The sequence below is a fragment of the Manacus vitellinus genome, unplaced genomic scaffold, assembly GCF_001715985.3.
Source record: "Manacus vitellinus isolate BGI_N305 unplaced genomic scaffold, ASM171598v3 scaffold_6_pilon, whole genome shotgun sequence".
In the NCBI taxonomy this organism is placed as follows: Eukaryota; Metazoa; Chordata; class Aves; order Passeriformes; family Pipridae; genus Manacus; species Manacus vitellinus.
The window spans coordinates 7,377,262-7,401,791 of NW_021940750.1; the positions used below are offsets into that span (position 1 = coordinate 7,377,262).

Below are 24,530 nucleotides of genomic sequence, written 5' to 3' on the forward strand. Positions count from 1 at the left end.
TTATTGAGCATCTTTGATCAAAAACAGCTGGTTACAATGATACAATTGAAAAAAAACAGATCAAAACATCATGAAATAAAATTGTTAGTTTTCATTTACATAGATGTTTACATGAAAAGACAACCAGACTCTTACATGGTTACAAAAAACTCATCACAACGAGTAAAATGGAAAAGTTTGGATCCTTTTAACTGCGAAAGCACTACATCAAACTAGCCAAAGAAAGCATCAGAAAGTTTGTTGGGACAATGCCATGGATCTCCGCCACTTTGCTGGGTTTTAACCAAAAGAGTTGTAAGGTCATACCTCTACATGATGCAGACATATACACCAACAACATGGATTCGTTTGGGACAACATTACACTGCCAAATATTTTAAATAAGCATCTATTAAAGGTGACTGTATTGGTTATGGATTCTCAAGACCTGGGGATTACGAATTCTGTAAATTATTAAGTTATTGGATCATAAAATAATTTGAGTGGACTAGTGCAAGTTAAATATAGGTGTAGAAAAGTAGTGAGACGTACAACTGTGCTGTAAAAGGAAGCATACAGAGCAAAAGGAAGAATCTGTTCTATGGACTTTGTAAATCCTGCCAGATTAGTCAAATAGATTACAGAAACCAGTTCAGAAACACAGTGTCTGTGTGCCATACTAAAACCTTTTTTAGGGTTTATATGCCTAAAAGCCTGTAAAACTTAAATCTACAGTTCTATATTACATATAAATCACTTAAAAGTATGTAAGAATTATAGTTGGGTTCAGAATAGCAAATCAATCATTAAGAATTCATCAAGAACAATGCATTTCTGAGATTTTTTTTTTAATCAGACATACCGTTAAGGAAAAAGAGAACTCCACATGCACAGAATAACACACAGAATTTCAAGCTGATATATCATTTATATATCAGTGAGTTTCTCCAGCTTTAATGTATAACAAAATAACAGAAAATAAAATACCCGAACTGTGCTTTCTACTTAACTCTACAAGCTACAGACTGCCCCATACGACCTCCAACATAAGACACCCACCCAACTGTCAGAACAAGCTCAGTGTAGTTCTCCCACTTACAAGTTCAGGCATTTGTTAACCCACCAAAGAAACATCATATGACTCAGAACAACAAAATCCCATTCCCATTCTTAAAAGATAAGCAGCTGGAACATGCCTGTAACATGCAGCACACCTTCAAAATATTGCATATTGAAATCTGGGCCTTCTAAAAATTTACCCGAACATGATCCTACTTCCCTTTTGTTCACTGCTCTCTAATTTATCGACACACATTTTGATGAATTAAAAAAAGTGATGAAAACCTGTATATCTCTGCCTTCTGGATACAAACTATTTACATTAAGGAAATTACATGAAGTGAGTAAATCCTTTTCCTTTTCTATTCACATACACTAGGTAGGGTTTCACTTGATCAAATACCTAAATTAAACATGATGAATTCAATACCAATTCAACATACACATAAAAAGTCTAAGCACAGCATTTAAAAGGTGACAGATTTCTTAAGCACTGATCTGAGGTAATTTTCAAACTTTCAAGATTTGTAAACTATAATGGGAAGAACATGTTTTCATGACAAAATAACTAGAAGCTGGTATCTAAAAGTCAAAAGCCCAACCTTGGTGCAATGAAGTTACACTGAATCGGTATTTTACTTTCTCCTGTAATGTCTTTGTACCTAACCTCCACAATGTTCATATGTATAAAAGCAGTCAGTCTTGCATCTGGCATATTTTGTGATGTAGGATCTCTTTTCAAGTTTAGAAATACACAAACCCACCATATTTCTAATTTTATTTCATTAGAATCGCTGCTCTACTAACTCAGCAGCAAGAAATGTCATTAGACTGCCTTTTTACATGAAGTGGGCTATTTTAACAGCAGGAATAATAAATGCAAGTGGTGCTATATTTTATGCCGCTTAAATATACAGCCCATTAGGGTATGAAGGAAAGAACCCCAAAAAATCGAAGGAGAAATCAATTTGGATTAAAAGAACAGTGAAATTGTCATACAATGAAGCTTACTATTTTGGTAAAACTATTATTACATATTACTTAGTAATTATTATTACATATACATACCTTCAGGTATACACAGCATAAGTACACAAAACACATATATACATCAAGACCAATCTGGATATTCTTGAAGGCAGTGAAGTTTCTGCCTATATCCAGTTTAGGATATGGAACAATAATCTAGTAGAGGCAGCAGTTACTGCTTGCACCAGTCTCTGCCTGACTCACACCCATGCTTCTGGTCATTTAAATTTCACAAACTTTCCAAATCTGTGATACTATGCAACAAGAAATAATTGTATACACAAGTAATGCAGTTGAGACTTCTTGCACTGGAACATTTCAGGGACTGAGAAGTACCTAGAGTACAGTGGGACCTCACATCTGGAAGATTACCTCCAAGACATGGTTTCCCCTTGGTCGTTACTTCAGCCCACCTCTTCTCTAACATCTTAGCAATTGAACACTGAACATCACCACAGAGCTGCCCTGAATCTGGTCTTTCAGGTGAATCTCAACAGAACACGTACGTAGAACTGCAATGATTTTTTGTAATGTGACAGATATTACACTGCTTATTGAGGCAAGGAAAAGTTTCCTTCCTAATCACATTTTTCATGCTTTCCATTGAGCCTGGTAGAAAATGTTTGGGAATTCCCAAGCAAATATGATTCATATTTACAAGGGCAGTATGAGAGGCAAACTGCTTTTCCTATAGGAACAGAACATAATAGTAATATAATTGGAGTTTAATAAGTGTTTTCTTTTTAAAGAGCATCTAGTAAGGAAGATGCAAAATTCATGCGTTAATTCGTTCATTATTTCATTTAAACAGTGTTTCCTTCCACTGAATTAAAACTTTAAAACCAAAAAGACTGTATACTCAAGGTTTCTAGGACACATGTCTTTGCTGAACTTGCAAAATGCTTCAAGAATTCTGTAGTGAACATATGTGTATAATTAACTTAAAGATGGAAAAGGTTTGGGATGGGTGCTGGTGTGCTCTGAGGTCAATTCAAAACAAAAACCCAAGAGTGTCTGAAAACCCCTTCCTACTCAAGCAGTTACGGTTGTGATGGTCTAAGGACATATGGCAGCAATACCTTTCTTGTAGTGCAAATGACATAGTTGGAAAAGAGCAGACGATAGTGGGAGCGCAAGCTGCTCCAAGGCAACACAAGTGCTGCTGGTGTGATGTGAATAAGCCAGAAAGTATGCAGCATATACAGATGTTATGTGCTTTTTTCCAGCTGCAGAGCTCTGGACACACTTCTATCTAGTTTCCCTACAGCAAAGTTTAATGGGTTTAGAGCAAATTTCCTAATGTGAGTAGGACTTAAGCACAAATTTAAACAATGACCAGAACAGGCCTTATAGTCTTATGAATCAAAGCCTTCATGAAGATGTGCAGCAGAGAAGAGATCGACTCTTCATAAAACCTCAAACTGAGCTGCAGGAAGGACAGGGAGGGCAAATCTTCAGTGCTGTGGAGCAAGAAGCAGCAATTTTTCAAATACATGATCAGAACAGCATTCTCTGGACTGACACAGAGCACCTAAAACAGGCAAAAGACAGTGCCTTGTACTAAGCAGTTCCTGACAAAGGCATTCAATCTTACTAATAACATATTTTTTTAAAATAGAGAAAAAGGTATTTCTACTTTATAAAACCAAAATGAATTGCACATAATGACCTGCAAAGTACTCAAGAATACTTCAGAGGAAGTTTTGCAGTGTGAACTATGAGCAATTTTGCCCCTTTATCTTCTTTACAGAAAGTAATTTGGAATGTGGCGGACAGCTCTTCTGCTGTCAAGTATTTTTTTCTCTACTTGGAGATGTTTGATTTATTGCTCCTTTTGGTGCTCTCTGAAAATGATACAGATTTAATTTATTCCTCTGCAAGTTGCCCCTTACATTGACACTGGATCACTTCAGAGAGTTTGAAGATTTCTGGAATGTTGGAAGCCTTAAAACAGGATGACTGTGAATACATGAAAAAGAAGCCAGCTGTGGACTAATTAGCACTTTTGTGCCTACACATCTGAAGTCTTAGTTGCACTCTACACTGTTCAACTATTAGCAGACTGCAAAGTCCCAAACCTATTACTTTTTTTATTTCACAATCTAAACCTGTGAAATGAAGCAATCTGTCACACTTCATTAGCTACCTTTAATCAAGATTTTTAAATACATAAAGATCTCTTTGTACAGTAACCTGAGCAGTTGTAGACTAGGATCAGAGAGAGAGGTTAGATTGCAAAGGTGAAAGGGAAAGAAGGGATTTTTAAAACTGGTTTTTTCAAGAAGCATGACAGTGATATTTGAAAATAAACATGGTTTAATGTATGTAAACACAGGAGGCTGTGTAAGCACTCCTTTAGTTTAATATATGTTACAACACATGAAACAGAGAACAATATGTTTAGAATATGTAAAAAGGTTGGTGCCTACCCTTCTGGCATAGATTTTTGTCTGTATGTGCCTCCAGTAGAGCCAGTGTCACTTGAGGACGATAAGTTGCTTGGAGAATTACGGCACTGTTGCGACCTTGCTAAGGCAATGGATGAAACTGTGACATAGACGTCAGAGCCAGGAGACAGTCTGTTCCAAGGAAATGAACCAGTCAAATCAGCAATACTGAACAGCAATATCAGACTGCAAAGCATGATGAACACTACCATGCAAATTGTCGCATCAGCAAAGAAAATGATGTCATGGAGACAGTAGAAATTGTATCAGTTGAAGGATCAGACATTTTCCTCTTATTAATCTACTAGAAACCATGAAGAAAATCAGCTATAAAAACCTGGATGCAGGGGAGTAAATGAAGAAAGGCCAGTGTGGAAAGAAAATCCTGACACACTAGAAAAAAACCCCAGTTTCTAAAGTCATGATCTGTTGTTACAAATTGATTGTAAGGAATAATGAAGCATGACACTCCTCATCAAAATACAGAATCACAGAATATGCCACATTGGAAGGGACCCACAAGGATCATCGAGTTCAACTCCTGGACTACCAAACAGAAGAAAATATTCCCAATTCTCACAGCAAACTCCTGCCTGGAATTTAAACTAACTATAGTGAGCTGTCTACGCAAACTCTTCCAGGAGTATCAAGTTTATCTCTATGCCACCAAATTGTCCTCATTAAGACAAAAGGACTAAAAAAATGCAATGCTAACTATAACTAACACCTTAAAATTCTCCTAAATGCTTAACATTCTAATATAAAACTATCTCGACATATCAGAACTCTGATTCATACGAAGCCTACAACTGTCAGAATAACCATACAGCAAATAGTCTAGAACTGCAACACACGCACCTGGGCAGAACGGCTGGAAGCAGCAGGCTTACACTGCTTGACTCATATAGCCTGTATAGTTGGAGGCTTTTTTAGATAATTGTCAGTATTTTGTTTCCCAAACCCCAACCCAATTCAGTGCTCTTAGCTAGTTAGTTCTTTGCTGATTTTGGTTCTACTCAGTGGTGACTGAAGCCATTCAGAACTTTCACAGCAACTTAAGTGGAGTTTGAGTTCATGAACATCAAACCCCTACTATGAACACAAAACCTTTATTCATTTTATCTAGGAAAAATACTGTAAGTTGCACAAGTTAAATAGCAATTCAATATTTGAAAAATGGATACTGATTTCAGTGAAACATACAGATAGTTGCCTCAGTGCACAACTCAGATTTGGGGATTTAGAAGATCTTAGCCTGGACATTTAATCCGTATCTGTAAAGGAGTGGCAGATTTTAAATCAGCTCTCACCACAATACTGTAAGAACTTCAAAAGTTAAAAAAAAACTTTTGAAAATTAAAAAACCACCATTGCACTGATTAATGTTACTCATGTATGTGTATATATCCAAGCAGTGTGTATGAGCATATATACATATACTCATATCAAACGTGAATTTGTCCTCCTCAGTACTATTGCAAAAACCAGTAAACTAACAAAATCTTAAAATGGAAAGAGCAGCAGGACTGGATCAAACATCTTGATCATCTGGAATTCCATAAAGTGCATATGGCTAATAGTAACTCTTTTTTTGATAAAAGAATTATCTAATGCCTGACCATGATGAATACCATACTGAATCCAGTAATTCCTTTCTAGAATACCAAACTGAATTTAACTTATCCCACATTTATCAAGCCACAACTCTGAAATACTTGATTGCAAAGAACATGGTTCAAGACTTGGAAACTTGGGGACCCACAAACCAAGCAGTTCATTTTCCCAGAAGCACTCTTAGAAAGAGAAAAAAAAATTAGTTTGTCTGACAAAAAACACACTTGCGGTAGCATTCACTCACCTACACAGGCACACACATTTAAACTCAGTTATGATTGCAAAGCAATACACCATTTAAAAGTATGACCTTTTTCCCCAGTATCAAATTAGAATTGATGGCAAGGAAACCAATTACTTCTCGAATAATTTCTGTAAAATTATTTCCTGTTGGAAAATGCTTGCATTTTCACTTCAGATTCAGCTGTGCCTTTTCTTTACTTCCTATGCCTTACCAAAAAGTGACAGCACTGTTCAGAAGGAATCTCAAGATTTCAGAACTGTGTCATGGAGTTATAACTCATTTACAAAGATGAAAGACCTTGAGGGCAAACAAAATTGTATTATAAATGTGGTCTGAACAACAGCAGTGAAAACCAGTCAGGTAGGACATTCTATTACTTAAAGCAGAAATAATTTTTTTTAGTACAGTTCACAGTTGCACTAAAAACCACTAATAGTACAAGACATTTCATTTTCTGTGAAACGTAACTAAGACAAAAGAACTTTAGAGTAAATTAGTTCAAATTTACTTTTTGAGCTCCTTTGAAAACTACCGATGAAAGCCACATCCCAAGACAAGTGTATTTGGTTAGCAGCATGTCCCTGTAGCTAAGATATTCTGAGCTTGTCTTTTATTATGAATTAAAAATCATATTAAAGTAAGATCTTACCTATTTCAAAAGACAGCTTTAAAAAGAAATTCAAAAATAGTTAAGTGCATAAGTCCCACAACTGACTTTAAAAACAGGCCAAGCATCCATTGCATTAAACAGATACAATTACATTGCAGTCAATTGAACTAGGATTATACCATGCATGATTTAGTTCTAGCAGATCTAGTTCACCCTGAAAGAACTGGTTGAGTCTTGCCAAGTCTTTTGTGAAGGCAGTGAGTGGGATGGATATACATTTATTTTGTTTAGTATGACAACACAGACATTGAAAGCATCCATCTTGCTCTCAATAAATTAATTTCCATGTCATTAGCTGTAATTTTCCCCACGTCTTCACTATATATAGGTATGTAATACCATATGAAAAATGTCAGTCTAGTACACTTTGTGCCTATGGCCTAAGGCAGTCTAGTTATGTGATCATACACAGGTGCCTTCTCCCTTAAAACTGCATGAGGTACAGGTCCTAGTTTGTGCTACAACTTCTCCTGCAAGAGCTGCACAGCTCAGAAGCGAAGGAGGCGCAATGTGGCAGAAGAGGGAAAATGGCCTTACAGTCAAGGCATTTCAGTGCTGACTTAGCAAGCTGAATTCTTACTTTGTACTTGCTGCAGTATGACCACTGACATATTTGCTAATGACCATTTTTCACTAGTTGTCATTAATTGCAAGTTTTTCAAAGGCCTTATTTGATTCCAAGGCCCAATATGCCTCTGAGCTGAAAACTTACTAAGCACTGAAGTCAACTGAAGCTGTAATTTTAATATATAAAATATTAACAGTGCTGGGCACACTTCCAAATGTGAGATGCCCAAAATAAGACACAGCAAATGATTAGAACATTATTTATCTCTCTCCCTTTGTTCTTAATCTGAAGAGGGTCAAAGACATATCTTCTCACACAAGAATTCTGAAAATTAAGTTTAATTAATACCCCTGAAGCATTCAGAAACTACAGTAATGGGTGCCACTGTAAAGTTTAGAGGGAGTAATTGCATCTTTACAATAGGATTTGAATGTCATCCAGTAAATAAGAGATGGAGTAATGAAGAGGACAATAAAATATTAAATAGCTCTTCTTCAATGAGTTGCATCCACTGTGTGAACTGAATGAGGCAGATGTCCTCTGTTAAATTCTCAAAATTTAATCAATGAAAGCATCTGAAAATATGGTTACACAAGAGTTCTGAATAAAACAGCACAGCAAATCTTAATGCTGGCATGCTTACCTTCCATGTGTTTGACTTTTGCAATCCTACTAATACTGCAAGCTGTGACAATTCTCTGCAAACACTGTCTCTATGCTCTCACGTTCAAAGGAAACCAATCCATTCAAAAAGGAATAAAACAAAAAATCAGCAGGTTTGACAAAGGGGATAGTGAACAAAAAAGAAAATGCAATCAGGATGTCATGTTGCACCTTCTTGCACCACACCATATACCTTCTCAAGTATTTTTCAATTTGATCACCATATTTCAGAAAACACATACTCTAACAAGAAAAGATATAGAGGTAGGCAATGGGACAACCAGGTACAGAACAGCCTGCATATGAAGACACACCAAACAGGCTATATCGTCCCACAGGTTATAGATAAACTTATTGTATCTGCTTCAATCCATCCAAGCATGAATTGTACTGGATCAAGCAAACAATGATTACTCATTATCTCTCCCAACAAAAGAACAAGTAGGAAACCTATAAGTATCGAAAGACCAAATAGCAGGCACCTGGATGAAGAGATACCATCCACAGCTATTAAACACAGCAGTATAGGTGTACCCAGCACCAGGCAGTCTTAAAGGGCAGACAGCTGTCAGACAGGGTAAAGAATCTTCCTTTACACTTGTAAGCATTTCTTACACTTTTCCCTGGTCCCTGCTGATGGCCACTGTTAAACAAGACCGACCAATATTTGTCATGATACAGCATAGCTCTTCTCAGATGTTTTTGGATCACAAGAGTTTGGCCATACAGTCATGTGTGTCAATAAACCTTTGATTTTCCACTGCTACATCCAGCTCTAGGTCCTGGAGCTAATAGGAAGTGCGTAATATATAATCTCATGTTAGTATATGTTTTAATTTGAAGAATGTTATGAGAACCTTAAAATAACAAATCCTCAAACCCTGTGAAGTAGACAACGTGTGCTACAATGCTCATTTGACAGGTAGCAAGATGAGCACAAACACCTTGTTTACATTAGGAAAAACATAACTCCTTCAAGTTCAACAGTAGCAGATTAGGATTTTTATATAACATGGGATCTGCAAGAACTAACCTATAAACTACTACTGGCACATTTACTATCACTGACTACATGGGCATTGTTCAAAAAAGTATGAAATTTTAGGGCAAGACTGTGCTTCAAAGTCCTCAACAAGACATAAAACCAGTCTTAATGATATTGTGCTAATAATTCCGTACTGTGGAATTTTACTGCCCATGTGTTACCACAGCTATGCCATAATTCAGTTTTCCATTTGGTTTAATGATTGACTGTGCTCAGAAGTTTTCTAATTAGAGCCTTGAGCTTTCATCCAGTACAGTACTCAACTGCACACTGAAGCGTTCAAGTCCAGCAGCATGCTTTGACTACTGATTTTCATACTTTTCAAATGTTTGTCAAATCAAGTTTTAGTTAAGACTGGTTCCAGTTTATGATAAATTAATGAAGAACAGATTATTATCTTCCACTATCTCGTCTCCTTTTTTGATAAAGTTTGGAAACCAAGTGTACAAAACAAAAACTGAGAATTGGGAGGAAGGAAAAAAAAAATCAAGCTCTATAATTACATCTTCTCCAATAACATTAGCTCTGGCATAATTCACATATATGTAGTTTATTGTTATTTTCCCTAATGTATCGCTCTGATATTTATTTTGGGTTATAGGCTACATAGTGTCCCATGTGGACTAATTATTGTTATGAAATAAACCATAACTTGGAAATTGTTGCATTTATATGATTACATTTTTCAGTCTTAATGTTGCAGTAACATTAGAGCTTTATTTTATGATTTATAAAGTTTTGGGCTCTTCCTCCTGCCTACAAATATCCACATCAATTATGGCTACATTCAAGGATCCAGAATACTAAGAAGATCAGGGAAAATTTAAGTATAAGCTACTAAGTTGGATATATGAAGACAATCTATTTAGTAAGGGCTAATTTAAGTACTCTGCTGATTAGACACAGGACTGGACATTTGTCTGCCTTCTCAGAGATTGTCAAGCGACCTGTTATCCCATCTACAATAGCAGTCTCTACAGGGAGACAAGATGTTTTTATGTATATGAAGAGAAATTCTGTTCTCAAGATTGGTAATGCAGCTTTTATTTATTTCTAATACCGTTAAATGGACTAAAGGGAATATATCAACAAGGGTAAAAAATAAATTTATTTCACTCAGTATGCATATTTAGAGCCTCTAGCTATATAAATTGACCATCAGTAAAATATCACTAGTAGGTAATTTAAAAACATTACACCTGTACTACTTGTATTCCCAGAGTACTTTGTGCTCAAAGAGGCAAACACTTGTCTGTTGTTTTTGTTTAAATTAAACCCCTCAAATCTTCATGGATTTTTCTAAATATTTAATGTATGTCATGGATTTACTGCTAATATGCTACCTTTAAAATGAGTAGTGTGTCAGGTCTGATGTGTCAGAAATACTATGATGACTATTTCAATTTTTGAAATCCCACCTGCTAGAGTTACAGCTAACCATGGTACTGACCTGTGGTCTGGGGCAACTGCCATCAGTGCTAGTTCCAAAGATCACCTCAGGTTCAGAGCTCAAAGAACCACATGGATCAATTTACTACATAGTTTCTCAGGTGCCACATTCCTTAAAACAGATCATGAACTATAGATCACTGTTTCTTAGTGGCACATGACATCTGCCATCACTGTCACTGTGCCCAGCTCAATAAACAAAGAACATGCAGTCAAAAGGGAGAAGCACAGAGGAATAAAGGCAAGTTTTAGTCTCAAAACAATTAAGTATTAAGATCAAACATCAACAAGTCTGAACTGCAGCTCAGCACCACAGAAACACAAGTGATAGTTAATGATGTCTAGACCACAGTCAAAGATTAAAATTAATGTTACTGCTATAATTTAGTACTGAAATTACTTACTGATGCTCATCTTCATAGTTAAGTGCCCCACTGAAACTTAGGCAGTACCTTGTTTTCGAAAGTGAAGCTCTAATGTAATAAGGAAATCTAGAATATCTGTATTGCTTTGCTAGTGAGCCATAATAAGAGCTGTCTTTTTTCTAAAACTACTTAAAATTGCTCTATAGAATATAAATACTGCAGAGAAAGACAACAAAGTAGCTATCTTGTATACAGTGGAGTCACGTTTATATTCATGTTAATTAGAGAGCTCTTTTTGGATCACAATATAGATCCTGGTACCTAGATTACCAGGTTAGCCTTGGTCCTCCATTTCTGCAACAAATCAACAGCTGAGCAAAGAACAAGTCATAGGGAGTAAAGCACAGAGGAGCACCATTGCTGCTACCTGTACCAGAAACACATACAGATTCCAGCACCTCCTGACAGGTGATCTTTACTCTAGGGAAAGTATGAAAGTTAATGGTGAAAAATTAAATGAGACAGTTACAAGGGCTATGAGAATCTCATCTTTGTTGATTTCAAGATTTTGCGCAATAAGAAGTATCTGAGCTTCCCCAAAAGCAAAGCTTTCTTTTATCATGTAAAGACAAATGAGTCTTGCAGTGAGTTTATTGTTGGGCTTTTTTCCCCCTCCAGTATTCCATAAAATGACAAAAATGTATTTTTCTTTAACTGAAAAGATGTTAAACTTATGCAACCGCTGATATATTTAAACTTGATTCAGCCAAGACTAATATGTTTAGCAGACCAGAAAGATGAGAGAAGACAGTTTTCAGGCATCCAAAAATATTTCCAGCGAAATTTAAAAGTTACTTTGATAATATACTTTTAAGGATTAATAATCCAATAGAAACCTTTTTGAATAATAATAAAAAATACTTAAAAGAATGTCTAGAGGAGAAAAAACCCAGCTAAATGCCCTGAAAAAGAAGAAAATAGAAAGTCAAGGTTTCACTTTTTGAAAACTAATACTGACCCTATGGAAACGTAATTTTCACTTTGCAAACATTTGTCAGGCCATAACCCCTCTCCAGAAGCCTCCAGTGAGTGGACAAACCTTGAATGCTTTAGGTGTGCAATGTTGCCTGCATATGATTTTATGCACAAGAAACAGTTGTGAATAACCCATCTCTCAATGCAGCCAAAGGCTCCCTCTTCGACACAAGTTGCAGAACAGCCAGTTAAAGATTCTAGACAAAGCTCTTTGTTTAATACCATGAAGAGATGAAAGTGTCGGAAAAAACCAGCAACGCAACTGAATCTGATTATCTGACACTGCCTTAAGCTTTGCCCAGGAACTACTGTGCCTTCTATAACTACAGAGCGAGATTCTACAGCACTGGAGAGAGCAAAAAACCCCACCACCTCAGCTCTTATTCCTTCCAATTCAGCATCTACCTGTCTTCAGCTGTAACAGGCAGATATGGCCTGTAGCAACGCAATTTTTATGTTGGTCCAAATATACCATTAGAGAGCTAAGTCCAGCATTTCAGTGGCTTCTGCAACGTTCTTCACAGACAATCTAGTGAGGTTGTCTGTGAAATTATTAGTGCCTTCAGTGTTGCAAATATTGTTTTGCAACTTATACTGACGGCGGATTTAAGTATACATCTATGAAAAAGAAACTAAGAAAATTAAGTTCTTACCAACTATTATAATTTCTTAACAAGGTGTCCTACACAGATTTTGCAATTTCACTTTAGTAGTTTTTTGGTCTTGGCTGTACCACCTTTGAACAATTTTTTTTTATCCCCAGTTCTTCACGATGTGAAAAATGCTTTAGGTTAATTCATTAGAACACCCTTTACATTTTCTACAATACACATCTTATTACTACTGCTTTATATTTTTCAACCACATAGCATAATCAGAACCCATATAAAGCTTTTTTTCCCCTAAAGAATTGTCCAAAGTAAGAAATACAAGCTAAAGCTTGTTTCCCTCCACAGATCTCATTGTAAATGCAGAGACAATGACAGATTTGTATAGATAATCAAAACAATGAAAGTTCATTTGAATACTATCAAATAGGTATTTTTCCATGAAAGAATGAAAATACTGTGATGTGATAGGCCTGATACCTTTATCTTAATAATTGCTTTCTTGAATTAAAAACTCAAAAAAACCAGAAAACTCCAAATCACCTTAAAAATTGAAATGTAAACCAATTTCTTCTCTAGCCTAAAAACTCTTAACACTCCTCAGTCAGAAAAATTAGCTCTCTGGGCTGGTCAGAATTCTGCTAAAATTTCTGTCAGATGCTATTTCTGCCTTGGGTGCTTTAGGCAATTCCACCAAGCCTATGAACAAGATACATTTTTTATTTCTTTTTTCAAAATGCAGTAGTTCATGAACCCTTAGCTCTAAAACTTTGATTGTAACTCATTTAAAACTTAAATAACAATACAGCACTTTCAGAATACCAACACAGGGGAACAAAATCCCAGAATACTTCATTTTGTGGTTAATCACACCCAGAAAGGTATTTCCTTTTGGCTATTCATGCTGTCTTTTGACTAAATAAAACCAAGATTAAAAGCATTCTTCAGATACTTAGATAAAACTCTTGTGATTTTTTTCAGACAAGATTTTGAGCAGCAATGAAAAGCCATGTGCAAAGTAAACACGTACCTCCGGCTCTCCAATGGGCGCCCATCACTAGAGATGCTTCGGGGAATGTTGGCCGCTCGTTCTGGAGGTGGCATTTTCCCTTCTCCTTTTCCAGAGCCAATCCTAGATGGCACTGGACTTTGTATTTGAGATGGTACCTGAGCCACATGAGGTCCCTGTCCTTTGCTTGCATTTCGCTGCCATTTATTATTATTCCTGAAGGGAAATTTGAATTCATACGACATTCCTTCATTCACTTTGTATTCCATCACTGGCATGCGGTAGTTTTCTGAAGAACTCCTGGAAATGAAGAAAAAATACATCCTGTTCACAAGAATGGAAATCTTAACACAGAAGGTGAATTAATTCTATGGAAGAGTAAATGTAAGATTTTGCTTTTTTAGAAACATATATTTAACAAATATTAAAATCATCACATTGTTTGGGTTGGAAAACACCTTTAAGATCATTGAGTTCAACCTTTAACTCAGCATTGCCAAGTCCACGAAACCATGTCCCAACCACCACATCTACATGTCCTTTAAATACTTCCAGGAATGGTCACTCAATCACTTCTCTGGGCAGCCTGTTCCAATGCTTGACAATCCTTTTGGTGAAAAAATTTTTCCTAAAATCCAATCTAAACCTCTTCTGGTACAACTTGAGGCCATCTCCTCTGGCCCTGTCACTTATTACTAGGAGAAGAGAACAACCCCCACCTTGCTACAACCTCCTTTCAGGTAGTTGTAGAGAGCAGTAAGGTCTCCCTTGAGCCTCCTTTTCTCCAGGCCAAACAACCCCAGCTCCCTCAGCCAGCCAATCCTCATCACTCTTGTCCTCCAGACCCTTCACCAGTTTTATTGCCCTTCTCTGGACACACTCCAGCACCTCAATGTCTTTTCTTTTGTGAGGGGCCCAAAACTGGACACAGTATTTGAGGTGTGAATACAGAGGGACAACCACTTCCCTGGTCCTGCTGGCCACACTATTTCTGATACAGGCCAGGATGCTGTTGGCTTTCTTGGCCACCTGGGCACACTGCTGGATCATGTTCAGCTGGCTGTTGACCAACACCCCCAGGTCCTTTTCCACTGGGAAGCTTTCTAGCCACTCCTCCCCCCAAGCCTGTAGCATGGGGCTGTTGTGACTCAAATGCAGGATCTAGCATTTCACCTTACTGCACCTCATACAGTTGGCCTTAACCCATCAATCCAGTCTGTTCAGATCCCTCTGCAAAGCCTTCCTACTCTCCAGCAGACAAACACTCCCACCCAGCATAGTGTCATCTGACTGAGACATATAGACCTAGCATAGTGTCATCTGTGAACTGACTGAGGGTGCACTCGATCCCCTTGTTCAGATCAATGGTAAAGATATTAAACAGGATGGTCCCCAATAATGAGCCCTGGGAAACACCACTAGTGACTGGATGCCAACTGGATATAATTCCATTCATTACTGTTCTTTGGGCCCAGCCATCCAGCCATTTTTTTTATCCAGCAAACAAAGCACCTGTACAAGCCATGAGTGGCCAGTTTCTCCAGGAAATGGTGTCAAAGGCTTTACTAAAGTTTAGGTAAACAACATCCACAGCCTTTCCTTCATTTACCTTCATCTACCATCTACCTTCTCACAGAAGGAGATTGGATTATTCAAACAGGACCTGCCTTTCAAACGCATGCTGGCTGGGCCAGATCCCCTGATTGTCCTGTACATGTTGCACAATGGCACACAAGATGATCTATTCCATGACCTTTCCCAGCATCGAGGTCAGGCTGACAGGCCTGTAGTTCCCTGGATCCTACTTCTTGTAGATGGGCATCACACTGGCTAGCCTCCAGTCACCTGGGAGCTCCCTGGTTAGCCAGGACTGCTGATAAATGATGGAGAATAGCTTGGTGAGCACTTGCACCACCACTCTTAGTATTCTTGTGTGGAACCCATCCAGTCCCATAGACTTGTGTGTGTATGCAGGTCACTGAGCATTTCCCCTTGGATTATGGGGGTTTCATTCTGCTCCCTGTCCCTGTCTTCCAGGGCAGGAGGCTGAGTACTCGGAGAACAACTGGTCTTACTATTAAAGGCCAAGGCAAAGAAAGCATTAAGTACCTCAGCCTTTTCCTCATCCTTTGCCACTGTTTCCCCTCACATCCAATAAAGGATGGAGACTCTCCTTGGCCCTCTTTTTATTCTTAATGTATTTGCAGAAACATTTTTTATTGTCTTCTACAGCAGTAGATTGATTAATTTCCAGTTGGGAAATTTTGGCCCTTCTAATTTTCTCCCTGTATAATCTCACAATATCCTTGTAGTCCGCCTGAGTTGCCTGCCTCTTCTTTCAAAGGTCATAAACTCTCATTTTTTTCCAGAGTTCCAGCCAAATCTCTGTTCAGCCAGGTTGGTCTTCTTCCCCACCAGCTCATCTTTCACCACATGCAGCCAGCCTGCTCCTGAGCCTTTAAGATTTCCTTCTTAAAGCACATGCAGCCTCCCTGGACTTCTTTGCCCTTCAACACTGACTCCCAAGGGACTTTATCAAACAGGCTCCTCAACAAGCCAAAGTCTGCCCTCCAGAAGTCCAGGGTGGCAGTTCTGCTGATCCCTCTTCCTTACCTTCTGACAACTGAAAACTCTGCCCTTTCATGTGCCCAGGATGGCCTCCAACCAGCACATCACCCACCTTTTCTGTTTATAAACAGCAGGTACAGCAGGCCAACTTCCCTATATAGTTCACTCATCAGCTGTGTCAGGAAGTTATCTTTCCCACACTCCAGGAAGCTCCTAGGCTGTTCCCCCTCTTCTGTATTGTATTTCCAGCAGACGTCTGGTAAGCTGAAGTCCCACCCAAGAAAAAGGACTAAGTGATGGTGACAGTCTGCCTTTTCTTCCTGATCAGTGATCCATAACAGACTCCTACCATGGTATCTGCCTTGTTGGCCTTCCCTCTAATTCCTACCCATTAACAACCCTATTGTCACCATCATTAAGCCCTAGACAAGCAAACACTCCCTAACACACAGGGCTACTCCAAAACCTCTCCCTCCTTGTCTATCCCTTCAGAATGGTTTGTAGTCATCCATTGCAGCATTCCAGTTGGTTGAGTTGATACTCTTCATCTGATTACTGGGTTATAAAAGTTAAAAAATATATGCTAGAAGGGCATCTTCGTATCTCCACTTCTTAATTTGAAAAAGTCATGGGCTTTAGAACTTACCTGTACCCAGACAAATAAGACCTAAAATGTCTGTTCTTTTTGAGACATGTCTTTCTGATGCACAGACATTAAAAGACAAGAGTCCCATGAAATAAGGAACTACATTTAATTTTCAAACATCTTTGACTTTGGAGTACCTCCGTTGATAAATCTGGACATTATGAAAACAAAATACGTGCTCAAAATTGTAGGTGACAAGCCCAAAAGATGCCCATTGCTTCCCAAGGAACAGGACAGTACAAAAATTGGACTAGAACAGCACATAAGCTAATGCAGTCCACATAAGAAGCAGGGTAAACTTCTGCATGTATTTGAAATGAGATACTTGGAAAATAGACATGATCTTCATCTTCCATGAGGATAATGTTGGTATTTCTCTTGACAAGTTTATATATATCTTAGCAAATATTTTTATCATGATTACTTTGTTTATCTACACACATCACTATCTAATGGGAAGAAAAATAAACAATCAGTGCAAAATTTTGAACTTCTAGCTCTTCCTCTAAGAGATTACACTATTAGGGTGAGAAATATCAGTATCTCTTCCCAGCTAAAACAGAAAACAAAACAGAACTTGCTAATGTCAGCATGGTCAGATAACAAGTTGTACAGGCTAATAGGGGAAGACAAACAGTTCATGCTGAGGTCTTGCTGTCTGCAATAAACTTATTTTGTGGTTTTACTTTGGCCTACCCTCTAGTCTTGACCTGCAAATTAAATTAGTAGTTGGAAGGCATGAGTTGTGCTTCTGAAGCACATGTAGTTAAGCTTCATCTGAAAGTGCTCCCAGGCCACTCTGATGTGATCCACTGCACAGTAGATAGGGATGATCTGGAGATTTGTTTTCAAAGTCCACTCAAAACTGAACTAAAATACTGATATCCTTGTTTCTTCTTTTCACTTCATATTCTCTGCTATTCTCCCCCTCGTGCTTATGTACTTCAGTAGTTGGGTTTCTCTTTTTTTTTTCCCGACCTAATTACAGTTTAAGAAGCAGGAATACACAATTTCCTCTGGATGCTGTGTCCTTAACTTCAAGGTCAGCAATCAGTCCACTAAATGAGTTCAGTAGCCATGCTTTAATGACTGGTTTAGTAGAGATATAACCATAACAAGGCCTGCCTCTGTGTAGAGCATTAGAATATGAATTGGGGTATTTGGTTGTATTTTTGCATCTGCTACTGGCTTTGTACATGTGTCTGTTGTCAAGTCAGCTTAACTACATCTCTGCTCTTCCTCTAGCTTCATGCCAATCAATTTATTAGGATAGGGACTCATATGAATGTACTGTTCCAAGCAGAATGGATCTTCATTTTAGTTACAGTCTGCAGAAGTTACTGTAGTAGAAATACTAGATGGCCTCCAGAGGACACAACAAAAGGACTCCAATTTCAGAAAACTGATTGCCAAAAGAGAAATTGCTTTGTGCAAACATTTAACTGAAATCTCTTTGTAGGACAGCCACAAATTCAAGACACAGTTCCTGAACCTTTACGATTTTGGATAGAGCAAACAGGTTCAAGAGTTGCTTTATGGAATTTTATAACTAACAATAACCCACCATGAACATTTGCTCACTACAAGACAACAACAAAACTCACTGATACTGAGTGCAACATTTCAAAAAGTGTAGTCATTTCTGTTACTGCTATTGGTTTGGATAAACTAAAGGTAAGCCTGCTTTTGGTTGTACTTAATTTAGTTCAGGAATAATAGGATCTGTGCTTTCCACACAGATTTTTCAGCTCTAATCCTTTTGCAGTGACTGCAGCTGAACTTTCCATTTGCTTGGGCTGCTAAATACTGTTCAAAAGCTTTCCAAATACCTTATGAGTGACCTTATGCCACTGCTCATTTTAATTCCTGACATGTATTCAATTTTCCACTGACAACAGAAGGACAAATAAAACTTCTTTTCTCTCTGCTCCTTTTTTCTTACCATTTACAAAAGGAGTTAATATAGTTCACAGTAAAAACAAACATGGATTCTTCTTTTATAGAAGTAAAAGTCTTTGCTCAGAGACATGATTTCATATCAATGTAATAAATATGCATTTAAGTTCAACCCCAACCTTAAGTATACAAAGATTTAGCAACTACCCTACAAAGATATTGACTGATTAGAAAACAACCATGCAAAACACTCTCTGTCTCTCAGTCCAAGGAACACACTTAACTTTGGTAACTGTACTGGCTTCTTCTTGGCAAATCTAGCATAAATCTTCAGCTAGCCTGCAGGCAAATTTATTCTATTAAAGATCATTCCATTTTAATCATATAGCATTTGTAAGATTTAAAGGATGTCAGGAATATGGGAATCAGATTTAGTGATGTGGTTGAATGCTACAGACAAATGCTGAGAGTTCAGATGGAAGCAGTAAAAATTATAAAAATTTCATGTGAATTCTGGAAAAATGGAGGAACTTAATGTACAGTTTAACAATAAAAGGCATGTATTACTGCTTATTTCCGATCAAGCAATTTTTAAAGCTATAAAAGCAATAGTATAGTTTGCACAAGCTTCAGGCTTAATATGGATGGGAAGTGAGAGAGATGCAGCAAGATCTACTACTGAGTAAAGAAAAACCACTGTTTAAAGCAATTTCTCTGGCCAGATCTCTACCTTTGATAAACCCTTATCATTTACAGCCTTACTTACTGAGAAAATAGAAGAATGTAAGTCTATTCATAGCTTTCAAGAATTATATCCACAGGCATTACAAATTACAAATGAGACAGCAGGGAGGGAAGCGTATGATTCATTTTGATGAATCCTAAACACACAATTGTCACCAAAAAGTTGTTTGATTTCCATGAACTTCTTCACACATTTATTAAACTTTGGTATTCAATTAATATTTTGGGGGGCCTGGAGACTGAATATGGGTGGTTTTTCCTGCTCTCCTCTTTCACCTTACAATACTAGATGCTATATTGCAATTATACCATGGTTTTTGGAGGTTAACACTTATTCTGTGGTGTTTCTTCCCTCACAACCCCCAAAAATAAGACACATTTTTAGAGCAAATATAGTTACTATAAAATACCTGCGTGGTGTGCAATCTTCATATGGAGGGACAATGACGACCTTCACTGTTACTGATGTTCTGAGAAGATCAATCATTTGCTCATGGCTCAGGGTGGCTACAGCCACCTTGCAGATTTCCACCAGCCGGCTGCCCTGTCTCAGTCCCGCCTGCCACGCGTAGCCATAGGGCTCAACATCTGCCACAATGCCTTCATAGTTCACATGGAAACCCAGCTGACCCAGACCATTCCTACGCAGAGTCATTTCCACTGTTTCACAGCCCTTAGTCACAAGCTGGGAATTGAAATGAAGACAGAATTTAATGCATTGAAAGACCTCCAGTGCTAACAGAGGTTTTAAGCACCCCGTTTTTGTAAAATCAACCAACTCCCAAGACAGTGGTGGGACACAATCAAGGAATATATAATGCAGATCTAGGTTCATAATCAGCTGAAATGGATCTTGTCGCTCAAACTAGTATTTTCAGTAGAATTTGGTTAGCCAAGTTCTGCCTTGGAATTTTTACTGAAACCACATGAATTTTAGAAGGTACATAGCAGTACTCAACAGAAAAACACATGGATTTACACAAGCATCTCTATCTTTTACAGTTTAGCAGCCAAATAACCACTCTACATTTCTAGCTGTTTCAGTAAGCTGCAAGATTACTTTCAGTCAGAATATGGTGGCATGCAGCTACTAAGCACAGTAAACTGGTGGCTATGCCAACTCTTTTATGTCCCATGAGCATGAATACCATCAAAAGCAATTTAAGAGGGTCTAGGTTTCCTTTTTTTTCTGGTTATCATACAACTACAGTTGTGAAATTACAGGAAAGATAGTGAAATATAACACATTCTTTCATAACTTAATAGGTAAAAAAATTACATGGACAGATGTTTTATAGAGAGATTCTATGATTCACTGCATTTTTAGTTTATTACATGCATTTAGAGAATATCTGAAGGTTGCAATGGGGATTGGGACTACACCCTGCTGGCAACATACTAAGTCAATCTCAAAGATATCGCAGTTTCATTTGAAACAAGATACAACAAGCCTATAAAACAGAGAAAGGGGAGAAAAACAAGGAAAAGAAATAATGTGACACTTCTGTATTTGTTTTGTGGAGCAAATTATGCATCCTGCTCTTTTGAATATATTGAGACATTTGTGACACACACACAACCTGCTGAGGTTGGCTGTTATCTGATTTAAGTGAAAGCAATATTAGATTTTGAGAAATAACAGCAGGAAAGTCCTTACAGATTTCACGACAAACAATTAAAACAGTTTTAGGGATCCCAGGCATTGTTTAAATTGACGCTTTACATGGCAGCTGAGTGAGAGAAGAAAGCAAAGAAGGGGAACCAAACAAGAGAACACATTCTAACCTCCAGTCTTTTGACGATCTCTTTGATATCATCAATGTTGCTGATGAAGCTCTCCAAAGAAACACATTCACCTCTCTCATAGAATATTTTGATATTTGTGTCTGTTGAAGTCCACCCTATCACATCTCGACAGGAGCAATTGAACACGACGCTTTTTGTGTCCTGTTCAATGAGGACTACAAACTCATTAGAGATGCCTAGGAGACAGTCTATTTCCATACCCTTGCTGTAGTCTTTTGCATGGACACTCCATACAATCGCACCAGAACTGTAGATCTCTGCTCCTGGATAAGGTTTGGACTTTTCTTTCTTTTTTGAAGCAAGTGAGATGAATGGGAACTTGCCAGAAGGGTCAATAGGTGTGTTGGTGACATTCTTCTCTGCCAAGTCTTTCAAGTACTCTTGACGGGTCCTAGTGGCCATTGCGCGAAACTTTTCTGATTTATGAGCAGCATTCTCTGCATTAATGACTTTGGCTAGTAAGAAGTCCCTGAACACATTTGACTTGGGAAACGTCACACCTTTTGGAATAGGTGGTCCAAAGGATGGTACATCTCTGGATCTTGTCACAGCAACACTAAATTAAATAAAAGAATAAGGAAGAAACAGTGTTTCACTCTATGCAAATTCAGCAGTTTCTACATACAAAAAATACATTCTCTTTTTTCCCCGAAAGCCCTCAATTTTTTCTTTCCTTTTCTCAGAAATATGCTTATATTTACATATTAATGTTGTCAGTGTGGAGATTATGCCCCCCTTACTGAATAACCAGAAAGCCACTTCTTTTTGCATATAGACATTTTTGAATCATTCCCACTACCACAGCTTAAAAAGAGCTTCAAGTGCAAAACTGTAGGTTTTTTTGATAAAGTAATCACTCGTGTATGATACTTCTGAATTTTGTTTGGATCTAGTACAAAAGAAAATTTCTAACTCACACAAAAGCTAGCTTAGAATTCAGCTACCTCATGCTGAAAGGCTCATCTGAAAGCAATGCAAAGTGTATGATCAATACTAGAGATACAGATTAAATGAACGTATTAAAAAGATGAAGGCAACAGTCATCTCACAAGGCCAGTTTCACCGTGAAAATCATCTTCTGGTGACTGAATGCCTATGTACATCACACTACTGTTTGTGTTTTAAATTCCTAGACTGAAAACCTCACTAGCTGATACTGCATGCTAGTAATAGAAGCAGACTCCAAGAATACTAGAAATAAGAAATTTTTCAGAAGTTTGGAGATACATAGTAGCAATAAATACTTTCTTTTCCCTTTCCTTTCTTCCTTTTTCTTTCTGTAGCAAGTGACAGACTGACAATAAGATTGCCTTAAGAAATGGGACAAGCTTAGCTATTCTCAATTGTCAATTCCCTTTTGATATTAATCAGATGAGTTGTTTGGCATCACTGAAGATTTGACATTCTAATACTTGGCAATTTGTCCTAAGAAGAGACTGACAACTCTACTTTGATAGTTTTGTGACAAGAAATGCTCCAACAGCTTAAATAGGATTTACTACATATTTATAAGTAGGTCTAAAAAAGCATTAACTAATTTTGGCCAAAATACCATGGTAATGGAGGCAAAGAAGGATGAAACTTGATCACATTAGAAAAGTACGTGGTGTTTCATTTAGAAGACTGGCTGGTATTATTTTCACATTTTGTTTCCATCTGAATCCTTAAACACAATCAGAGAAATCCCCCCAAAATACCAGTAACTGAGACTGCAGATTAAATCTTTTGCAGGAGCACATAGGAACACCAGAAATAAAAATGAAGTCACCCTTTCTTTAACTCTATCTTCTTGTTTTGAGTTGTGGGGTGTTTTGTTTGGTTGGTTTGGTTTTGTTGTATTGAGGGTTTTTTTTATTTAAATTTTCTGGCAACTGATATTGAGAGATGTCATTACTGTCAAATTTCTTCCAAATGTATGACAGTATATCTAAAAGTATGCAACAGGGGATGCTCATGAAGCAACTATCTGACTCACCTTCAGTGGTCCTAAGGAGTCTGTTATTAAGAGATTGAATCCTAAGTGTTAAACACAATTACTGGATACAATGAAAAACTACTAGTAAGATTTTGCTTGATTCCATTTTCAGTATCATGAATCACAGGGGTAAGAATTCAATCTTTAACACATGCCTGAGAAGTTTTAAAAACTGAGTGATGCTGACAGAGACACTAGACTTTTGAAATACTGTTTATCTTCATTGGGAGGGAGAATCACTGGTCAAGACAGTGCTTAATTCTATTCCTTTTATGTAGTTTTCTAATATAAATTCCAGTACATTTTTATGCTATATGGTTTCCTGTTTTGTCTAGAATTATGAATTTATGAAACTCTTCTAAATAATTCAGTGAAAAAGAGGTCAGATTTACTTCGAAAAGTTTCCTAGAAAAACTTTTCATAATAGAATTCTATAAATTTAAAATCAAAGAGTTTGCAATGAGAGGACAGAAAAAGAAATAATTATAATCTTAAAGACAGTACAGAGAACATACAATGTCCTGGTGATCTCCTGTATCACACACAATTATTTTTCCTACCTCTTCCCCCTCCCCTTAAAATTTAAGCCGGTACCATCATGAAAGCCAAAATTACTACTAAGTAACCAGTTCCAGCCCTTGCAGTTGTAAACACTTGAAAAATTAAGCAATTCAAGAGTCTGAAGGTCAGAAATACAACCCTCATGATACTTAAATTTATTACAGTTTAGCAAGTATAAATCTTTCCCATGCCTTTTAAAAGAAAGAAATTGAAAATATGCAGTCATATTACTTAAAATAATAGCCCAAAGCAGATTTTATTTATGTTGTAATATGCAATTCAAATGGAAAATGCATCTGCAGCCCTTGTGGATGCATTTCCTACCTTCCCTTTACTTCAAAATAATTTTCTGTACAGAGCTGAAACATACACCTAAGAGTTTAAGAATCAGCTGTGTCCACATAAATTATGTAGCAGTTGAATTTGTCAGTAAGCTGCCTAAAAATGCATATCAAAATGAACATTCCTACTCCAGGAGAGTTAATACATGTACAAAGTTCAGAATCAATTCCAGAAATGCTGTGTGAACTTTAGCAAAACTTCTGAGGAA

The 24,530-nt window shown here is 37.4% G+C and overlaps 1 protein-coding gene across 2 annotated transcripts in view; it reads right to left on the reverse strand.

Moving 5' to 3' along the window:
* SIPA1L1 (signal induced proliferation associated 1 like 1) overlaps positions 1–24,530 on the reverse strand; it is a 213,072-nt gene that overhangs the window by 24,596 nt on the left and 163,946 nt on the right. For both annotated transcript variants that reach the window (XM_029964125.1, XM_018082653.1), the window contains exons 10-13: positions 21,424–22,000; positions 20,049–20,323; positions 13,806–14,084; positions 4,497–4,646 (exon numbers count right to left, since the gene is read on the reverse strand). In XM_029964125.1, coding sequence (XP_029819985.1) covers positions 4,497–4,646; positions 13,806–14,084; positions 20,049–20,323; positions 21,424–22,000 — 1,281 coding nt within the window. The remainder of the gene's footprint in view (positions 1–4,496; positions 4,647–13,805; positions 14,085–20,048; positions 20,324–21,423; positions 22,001–24,530) is intronic.